The 10406-nt window shown below is 37.5% G+C and overlaps 1 protein-coding gene across 1 annotated transcript; it reads right to left on the minus strand.

The window, feature by feature from the left end:
- Positions 1–8386: 8386 nt before the first annotated feature.
- Positions 8387–9338, minus strand: LOC132043850 (uncharacterized). Its single transcript, XM_059434311.1, has 2 exons — positions 8758–9338; positions 8387–8648 (listed from the first exon to the last, which is right to left on the minus strand). Exons 1-2 carry the CDS (start codon positions 9336–9338, stop codon positions 8387–8389), a joined length of 843 nt encoding a protein of 280 aa, XP_059290294.1.
- Between the last annotated feature and the right edge of the window lie 1068 nt (positions 9339–10406).

Consider the following 10406-nt stretch of genomic DNA (forward strand, 5'->3'; position numbering starts at 1 on the left):
TTTTTTTTCAAAGTGTTGTTGATTAACAACAAACTGTTTAAATGCTCTGCGAGTTCGTTTTTCATCTTCTACATGATGGCTAGTGCCGAACTCATGTTCATCGCCATTTTCGTTCACCAGTATGAGCGCAATACAAACTGCAAAACAGTAAGAGTGCAACACCACTCTCACAACTATAAATTAATTTAAATTCTTTTAGATTGTTAGTATACTATGTCAAAAAATAAGTAAACCAGTAAACGAAAATAAACTGGAAAACAAAATGAAAATGCAAAAACTTTTAAATATCCGAAACCACAGAATTCATTGTGTTTCCTTAAGGAATTTAATCCCCTCACTGTACCAAGGTTGTGGATTATTTCCTCTTAAGATAAAACGGATATACCTGTTGATGGCGTAGTAGTACCTCAAACTCCACCAACTCCGACCAAAGAAAATCACACAAGACTCGATTTTTTATTTGTAAGAAAGTATGCAAAAGTTCAGAAATTCAGTAAAATGAGGCTATTCCTCTGAATTTATAAATAATGAAAGATTGAGATGGAGAGTTGCAATTCAAAAGGTGCTTTTTGGGTGCACTCCAAAGGGTACCGTTTCTCATTTCTCATTTCTCATTCACACCTTAAAATCCTAATATTTTCCTAATAAGATTCTATTTTCAACTCGTATATGTTTTCCGAATCTAAAATATGGTGCCATTTTTACTAATATATTTAACTGGTAAGAGTAAAAGAGCAAAGGAAAAGAAAATAAAGGAAAGAATTAAAATGCATTGGTGTCTATATAACAATGGAGTACATAATGTATGCATGTAATAATTAAGGTGCCTTTCGGCATGAACAGATGCAAGTATCTTCAAGTAGTCCTAACTAAGGTTTGAAAAGATTCCTGAAAGTACTACAGCTTTCGTAAAAGGCTAGGGTGAAAGCACGAAGACAGAACGCTATAGGATTTGAATTTCTATCGCTTGACCAGAAAGTCCTACAACTTTGAGGAAAGTCTGGGGTGACTTTTAGGAAGCGCGAAGACGGAAGACACTATAGGAAATAAATTTCTATGGCTTGGTTCGAAAGTACTACAACTTTCGTAAAAGGCTAGGGTGATTTTTAAGAAGCGCGAAGACGGAATCATCGTAGGAAACAAATTTCTATTGCCTGAGAACCCCCATCTTCCTTTTTTTTTCTTGAGAACATACCTTTCCTCTTTTTTTTTTGGGGGGGGGGGGGGGTTGAAATCAGGGGTAAGATATTATTGGTGACAATGATTGTTCAATACCATGCTAATAGACAAGTACTAATGCCACCACTCATCACTATTGCCTGGAGGGTGCATAAAATAGGATATGTGATGTTAATATTTTGAAAGCTGAAGTCCTCTTTCTGTACCATCCTTGGCTACTTCCTTCTTTTTGTCAAGTTCAGTCATTGTTTGAATTTGACAGGAGTTCGCATCAACTGATGCGTCAGGATGGAGAACGGCAAGGTAAGGCAGAGCTACTAGTATGTATAAGGCTTCGGTTTGTGTCTCTTGTTTCCTACACGGAGTTAGCTCACGTAGGCTTAGAGACATTGGACTAAATGACGTTCATATGAAAGCTCAAAATTCATCTCAAGGTGGAGATTGTGAAGTTGAGAAGATATTCAAGCCAATTCCTACTCAAAAGCGGAAAGAAATAAAAGGAAACTTTTTTCTTTGTTGATTTTTGAGTGTTATTGGCATTTAGATCCTTTCTAGGAAAGGATTAGACCTACTAGTATAAATACATGCTAACTAGGATTTATTAAGTAGGACAGAACATAAAACTTAAGAGTATTCAATCTTGTAACTTACTTTCTCCCTTGTTATTAATAAAAGTGCCAGTTGTTCTCCGTGGACTAGGATCACATTCACATCGATCCGAACTACGTTAATTACTATATTTTTATCATTTCAGCGCTAACACAGTGTAATTACAAGTGTGCTATTTGGTTGCACAAGTGTAATTACACAGTTAGTTTAATTTTAAAATAAAATTTAATTATAAAAAATTTAAAATTAATATTTAAAATATATTTGCCTTTATAAATAATATTAAATTAGTTATTTAATAACACATTGTTTCTTGAAAATATATTAATTAAGAATCATATATTTGTAACTAGTATTGTAAAAAAATAATTGCTATATATTTTTCAAATTAATAATATTTAATTTTAATTAATTATAAAACATAAAAGAAGACTTTTTTTTGTGAGAACATCATGGATTGGACGTTTGACAAAAAAATAATATTTATAAATATAATGCCATAACATTATTCAAATATTTGACACAAAAAATCCATCAAATGTAAGTGAAAAATAAACTTCATGCAATGTGAAAGCAAATAACTTAAAATTGAAAATATAACCTAAAGTCAGAATCCAAAAGAAAAAGTTTAACATAATACACTTATATCAAATTCCAACATTACATAAATAAGTTCCAACGTAACTTAAGTAAACAATTCAAAAGAAAGGAAAAATATAAGTCTATAACCTCATTCATAACGAAATACTATTTTAATAACGTCACTCATTAGATGTCAAGTTTGTTAATTTTTTTTTTTTAAATTAAGGCCCCAGGGGCTATTTTATAAATTATAGAAAATAAAGGTCTTGTAAGAAATCCTACAAAATAAGTCTATCCTAAGGAAAGAGTAAAGAAAAATGCAAAAAGTAAATACCTAAAGTGGAAACTAAGCTGCCGGTGGTGAAGCTTGCCTTCCAAATCCGACTCCATATCAAGACCCATTTCATTTGTCTTCTATCCTTGGTGTTGGCTTGGAGCTGATGAAGATGGTCATTTAAAGCACGCCCCAATATTGTGAAGAGGCAGCTGAAATCCCAAATTTTTGAATTTGGCAATTTCAATGACTCGTTCTTTGCCTTTATTTGTCAAATTGATTTCTGTTGTTGTTCTTTTTGTACCTCCGATTTCTTCTTCAGTGCATTTCCTTTTCGATTTGTGTAAAAGCTCTAACTTGTGATTTTGTTCCTGCATATGTGAGTTCTCCGATTCCGCCTTGTATGTTGCTTGCGGGAGCTAAAACTTGATGATTTCAGCTGGTGTTGCTTAGAATTCTTTGTCAGATTTGAGCTCGTTCCTCATCTTCAAGTTTTCGACCTTTGCGATGTCGATATCCATGAAATTTGTTGTTGTATCCTCTCTTCTTGCTTGTTTGTAGTTCTTGCAGTTGTCTCGATTGGCTGATTTGTTGGTGCTGTTGTTGAATTGAATAGAATGAATCTACCTGTTGGTCTGTTAATTTTGATTTCTTGGTTTCTGTTGATGTTGTTGTTGTATGTGTTTCGTTGTTTGTTCTTTCACTGTTTCTCCATCTCGATGCCACCCATATCATGGTTGTTTGCTGCTTACAAACTTTTGTATCCCTCCATCCAAGTTGAGTGTATTCAAGACTTATGTGACTCCATTTTCGCTTTTACTGCTGCATTCCATAGGAATTTCTCTTCTCTGAAGTCTGATGTTGGACCTAGTTCCTACTACATCCTTTTGAAATTTGTCCAATAGATTGAGTACCCAAAGGTACTGGTACCACACAAAGTACAAAAAACAAAAGGATTAGTATGAAATTTAATCTGGTTGTATTCCTGTGCTCTCTCTTTCTATGTTGTTGCTGTTCCATAATTGTTGGTGCTTCCTTCATGTTTGCCCTTTCCAGCTTGTCCTTGTATTGCCTCCATTGAGTTGTTGAAAATGTTATACCTGCATCAATAAGCAAACTGTTAGTAATAATAAAGTCCTCCCTATTCTCCTCCCAAAGGATTTGAATAGGAGGATCTACTCTATTTCTGCCTCCTCCTTTCCTTTTCATAGCCTGATCCCTTTCTTGATTCTCAAATACAGCCCTTCCAACTTATCACTATTTACCAATCTTCTTCCATGGCTGTCTAATTCTTTAAAATTATTAGCCACCACATTTCGCAGTCCAAAGCCAAATTAGCTAAATAATCCGCCACCTTGTTTCCTTCCCTGTATATGTGTTGAATCGCCACTGTTTTCCTCTCTATGATTTCCCATATTTCCTCCACCAAGCTTACAATTTGCCAAGCGACTTCCCATGTCTTCTTGATGATATTCATTAGGAGAAGAGAATCTGTTTCAATAATAATTCTTTCCTCCTGAGTGTTATCCAAATATTTGAGAGCCCGTAGGATTTCCATTGCTTCTGCTTGAGTGTTAGTGTTATACCTCTCATTTTCGTATATTGGAACATTCCGAGTTGATGGCGGAAAGTTAGGGACAAGACTACTTTGGGACAAGAAGTCGAGTTGATGGCGGAAAGTTAGGGACAAGACTACTTTGGGACAAGAAGTCGAGATCTTTAACTACGATTTTATGTTACGTCATGAGTTGCTTGCAAGTGTTATTGGCATGGGACATTAGGGAAACATTTGGGGCCAAAAGGTTACCTTAGAAAGTTAAAAATTCATCAAAAAAAAGAAAAGAAAGAAAGGAGAGCCATGTGGCCGGCCACATGGATGTGGGCCATGGCCACATGGAAGGTAAATATATGTATAGAGAAAGATGACTTATTAGTCATCTTCATCATTTTCTTCCAAGGAAAGTTCAAGAAACTTAGAGAGAGAAAGAGAGGGAGCAACCATACGGCTCCCTCTCCTAGCCGAGCAAGCCAAGGAAAACTTGGTCCAAAAAAAATAGATTCTTCAAGCTTTTTAACTCATTAGAAGGTGAGGAACAACGTGGAGTGATTGTGGAAGCTTGTAAAGTACTCTTTCATGCAAAGTTGAGGCTTAGCCGTGGTGAGGAGGTGAAGGGAAAGAGGTAAGATTTCATTCTTATTTTCATATATTATGAATGGTTTGTAGGTGTTGTGAAGTGTGGAAATGATAGAAGCCATGAATATGTGGATGTTGCAATGTGGCCGTGTGTATATGTGTGTGTAGCCGTGCATATGTGTGGCATGTTAGGAGTGATGAAACAATTCTATCTAGCTTGTTGTGTGTTGTTGTAATGTGTCGAAATGAATGAAAATTATGAGAATGTAAGATGTTGAAGTTGACCGTGGGTAAGGACACTTGCCGTGCATAGGTATTGTATGATTGGGAATAATGAATCCATTGTATTTAGCATGTTTGTATGTTGTTGTAGAGTGCGAAAAATGAATGAAACTCATGGAATGTTACTTGTGGATGATGGCCGTGTATGGACAGTTTTGGGGCAGCCATGGTGAGCTGATGTTATATGGTATTTTGGTCATTGTCGTCATGCGTTATATAATGTAAAAATGATGGTTAATGATCCCTAGTTGAAGCAAAATTGGTGTGGGCTGATTTTAAGGATTAATATGATGTAATGCGGTTTCTTGAACTTTTAAAAATAATGTTGTTAAAGCATGGTTTGTTGATGTAATTTGTGAATTGTGAAGGAAGAAAATATGTTATCGATATCCTTAATGTAGTTGATGGATTTCGGGTAAGTTAACTTGTTGTTTGAGTTGTTTGAACATTATATGGATCCCTTGGGATGTTCCTAAGACGTATTTGAATGGCCTCGGATTATTATTGGCATACGTAAGCATTGATGATAGTTTGAATACATGAAGTTGAATTGAACATAATTGAAATGTGTTGGAATATTCGAAGAAAAGTTATTGACATTATAATGTATTTTGGAATGGATTGTTAATGTTGTTGGAATGGTTGTTGATGTCGTTGTTGAAGAATTGGCGAGTTTAATTCTCGGGTGGTGTATTTATAGGGGAAGTCTTCTGCCGAAATTTCGGTAGCCAGATAGAAACCAAAGATTGAAATGTTAACTTGCATGAATAGTAACTGCTAAAGATGACCATTTGCAGATTTTTGACGAAACGAGACCGGAGTTTCGACGAGCTTAGCAAGCGCGAAAGGTATGTAAAGCTTTGCTTCCCTTCTCTTGGCATGTCCTAGGTATACTAGGCTTGAATTCGGACCTCGGGGACACCTCTACTCTTCGGAATCCACGTTCGAAATTGTCCCATTTTCTTTCAGTAGAATTGAATTAGTTAAGTTGTAAGTAGTTAGGAGAATGTCTAAACACCTAGAACTTGTGCAAGTAAAACCCGATTGCCCTAAAAACCTTCATAAGCGATTCCATAAAGCCTATTATACATAATTTGTGTCCACCCCCTCGGTTGACCCGAGGTGGGCCCACTATTTCCGACTCTACCCTTTTGCGACTATGACTTGGTTTCGAGCGGTTTTAAAGGAAATGTTTTAACTACTTCCTTATCTATTATTGAAAAATTGTTTTGAATATTCCGTTAAGTCCTACAAATTGTTTTGGATCTTGGAAACGATCTCAGAGGGATTTATGCCTTTGTAACTCGTTATGACATCCGGAATTCACCTATTATGACTCCGTCCGGTTTCATTGATTCGATTTGTCACTCGACATGCCTCATTGAGTCTCTGGATATATATATGTATTTTTATTGCATTAGTTTCTCACTACTCCACTCGTGGATGCCTCAATGCTTCCTTCACTGAGCCCGGGCCAGGATATGTTATCAAGCGCTTTCCCTCGCATTGTTCGCCGTGCCTCGGTGTGAGGGGGCAGGTATGACATGTACATGGGTCCGAAGTATGATGTGCCATGTACATATATTCGATATACGATGGTGTGATGTGATGTGGCCCGGGTATGTTATGATTTGTTTCGGAGATATTCCCTACTCGAAGTATGATGTGTTTTGGCGCCGGAGACGGGGGCGCCTATGTTCGTTCACCGAGTCGAAGCGGGACCGGATTTGGCATATGTTTCTGCATGCATTGTCTATGGTTTCTGATATGCATTTTGATTACCTATGTATTATGTTCGTTCTCCGTACATTCTGTTCTGATTTTCATTTTTGTTGTTACAGTCTTTGCTTTACATATTCAGTACATTTTCCGTACTGACCCCCTGTTCTTCGGGGGCTGCGTTCATGCCACGCAGGTACCGACGCTTGATTTATTGATCCTCTCGCCTAGGCTATCTGCTCAGCTGATTGAAGTGCTCCTTTGTCCGGAGCCCCTATTTTGGTATAGACTTTTCTGTTTTATATGTACATATTTATTCTGGGTACGACGGGGCCCTGTCCCGTCATGTGATTACGCTTTTGGTTCAGTAGAGGTCTGTAGACATATAGTGTGGGTTCTGTATATGCTTTGTGAGTTTTGCGTACGTTTAGAGCTTATTTATGTTTTGTGACGGCCTTATCGGCCTTCGTGCGCCATATTCACTGGACATCATTAAATTATTATTTCTGTTTATTTTTAATATTTTGCTAGTGTAGGATAGGGTACGTATGAGTGCCCAGTTAGGGCACGAGTCGCGGCCTACGGAGTTGGGTCGTGACAGTTAGTACTTAGACGGTCCTCCATTTCCTGTGCTTTTGCCTGCAATAAATCTCCATTTTCATCCCTAACACAGAAACCCCAAGCACTTCTCCCAGGATTTCCTCTAGAAGCACCATCAGTGTTAACTTTTATCCAACCTCTATCTGGCATCTTCCACACCACAGTAGTGACTTTCACAGGTTGAGAGTACCTATCCAGAGCCTCAACAACTGACACCCATCTGTAAGGAGCATACTTGAAATTCTTCCTTCTAACCTTCATAAACAAAATCAAAGTATGCATCAATTGATAAATCAGCTTGGCTGTTGAAATCTTCCCTTCATGTCTCAATGTGTTTCTCCTTTTCCAAAGATCCCAAAGTATGATTGCAGGCACTGCGTTATAAATATACTTGACCTCACCCTTCACTGGCAAGTCCTACCATTTGTTTACCACCTGAATGATGTGCAAGTCTTGAATGTCTATCCTAACTGGTCTACAAAAATATTTCCAAATAATTTGAGCATCAGGAGCTTGTAGGAACACATGTGAGATGTCTTCAGTTGATGGATTCTGACAGCAATAACACCTAGATGGGAACTGATGACCCCATCTTTTGAGTTTATCATCAAGGGGCAATTTAAACTTCCAGAACCTCCACATAAAAAATGAAATTTTAATAGGTAGTCCCTTGATCCACATCTGCTTGTACAACTTGCTTAGTTCCTTTCTTTGTCCGATTAGTTGAAATGCTGATCCCATTGTGAACTTTTCCCTTGCTTCCATCTTCCAAAAAGCTTTATCAACCCCTTTGTGTTCCACTGGAGGAGCAATATGGTTTATAATATAACTAGCCAGTTCTTCAGGAAGTAGTTTCCTCATCACATCTTCATTCCACTGTCCATTTTCTGCAACTTCTTTAACAAGGACTACTGTTGGATTCCATTCAAAATCTGGTGGGGTAATATGATAAAGTGCTCCCAGACCTGTCCAATTGTCCATCCAGAATTTCCTTGTTGCACCTTCCATCAAATCTCATGTTCTATTTCTTCCCTAACTTTGAGCATTTTTTTCCAAACATAGGTACCCGTATTCTTCTGTGGTGCTATCACTGCATGAAACTTCTTTAAGTACTTGTTGCTTATGAAAGTCCTCCATAGTGACTGCTTAGTTCTCATGTTCCACCATAGCTTTGCAAATAGGACTTTGGAGACATCTTGCAGACTTTTGAAACCCATCCCTCCTTCTTCCTGTGGGTGGCATAGAGTTGTCCAGGTAGCCCAATGTTTGCTAGAATTCCCAAAAGAATTACTCCAGAAGAACTTAGTAAAAAGCCTGTGAATTTGGGCTAAGACTCCAGCCGGTGGATTACAAGCAGATAAAAGATGTATGGGCATACTTTGCAGTACATGTTTTATCAACGTGGTTCTTCCTCCAACTGACAATAGCTTTCCGATCCAATAACTGCACATTACGAACTTTTTCAATAAGTTCACGGTAATGGATATCTTGTCTTCTGCCATAGTAAATTGGAACCCCTAGGTATGTAAATGGAAATTCCTTTCTTGAAATTTGGGTAACATTACACACCAAGTCACTAATGGTCTGTGGAACAGAGTGATGCATGTAGACTGCACTCTTTCCCTTGTTAATCTTCTGTCCACTAACCTCTTCATACTTTGTCAAAGTATCCATGACCAGTCTCATAGATTGGTCATCTTCAGAAGTAAAAATATTTGTATCATCAGCATATGCCAAATGATTGACATATGGACTCCATTTTGGCATCCCATAGTCTTTGAATTTTGCATCAGTATGTAAAGCATTCAAAGCTCTAGTTAGACATTCCGCAGCAAGTATGAACAAAGTGGGAGATAAAGGATCTCCTTGTTTCACCCCTCTTGTAGACCTGAAAAAACCATGTGGCTGTCCATTTATCAGAATGGAGTACCAGTTGTTAGATATGATCCTGAATACCATGTCAATTAGTCTTTCTCCAAAGCCTATTTTTCTCAAAACTCTAGTCAGGAATAGCTAAGAGACCCTATCATATGCCTTTGCCATATCTAGCTTAATGACCACATTAGCAGGCTTACCCCTAATCCTGATATCATGAACTATCTCTCGCACCCGTAGTATATTCTCTACAATACTTCTACCTTTGACAAATCCTGATTGTTTTGGTGAAATGAGATTCGGTAATAACAATACCATCCTTTCGTGAATTATTCTAGAGAAAATTTTGCTGGTAATGTTGCTCAGACTGATAGGCCTCAAATCTGAGAAAGTGCATACCTCTTTCTTTTTAGGAATTAGAACTAAGTTAGTACAAGTGATGTACCTAGGTAGTTCATGTCCACAGAAAAATGCCCTCACCATCATGGTCAAATCCTTTGCAATTATCTCCCAACATGCTTGAAAGAATTTACCTGTATAGCCATCAGGACCTCCAGAACTATCTGCATTTAGGCCAAAAACAACCCTTTTTACCTCATCCTCTTCTGGAAGTTCATTTAGCTTTTCATTTTGTGCATCAGTGATCAAATTAGGGATATGTTTCAGCATCTCAAAATCAGTAGGCCAAGTTTCTTCCCTGAATTGGCTTGAAAAGAATCTAATGGCCTCATTAGCAATATCTTCTTCAGTTTCCACCCCGACTCCATTACTGTCCTGGATTCTTTTAAGCTGCGTTCTTCTTCTTTTTCCATTTACATGAGCATGGGAAAATTTGTTGTTTCTGTCTCCATCTTTAAACCACTGCATTCCTGCCTTCTGCTTCCAAAACTTTTCTTCAATAGCATAAAATCTTATCAATTCAGCCTGTACTTTCTGTAATCTTTGCCTATTCAAACTGCTGGGATTTTGCTCAAATTCTTGCTCATGTATCTGCACCACCTCCTCCCAAGTAGCAATTTTCTTAAAAATATCACCATATGTCTCCTTGCTTCACTTAGAAAGAGCCCTGCTCACTCTTTTCAAATTGTTGTGAAAATTATAAAAAGGATCTGAGCCAAAGTTTGAGGTTCAATTGTCTCTAACCACATCTTG

Source organism: Lycium ferocissimum, unplaced genomic scaffold (genome assembly GCF_029784015.1).
Source record: "Lycium ferocissimum isolate CSIRO_LF1 unplaced genomic scaffold, AGI_CSIRO_Lferr_CH_V1 ctg2923, whole genome shotgun sequence".
Lineage (NCBI taxonomy): Eukaryota > Viridiplantae > Streptophyta > Magnoliopsida > Solanales > Solanaceae > Lycium > Lycium ferocissimum.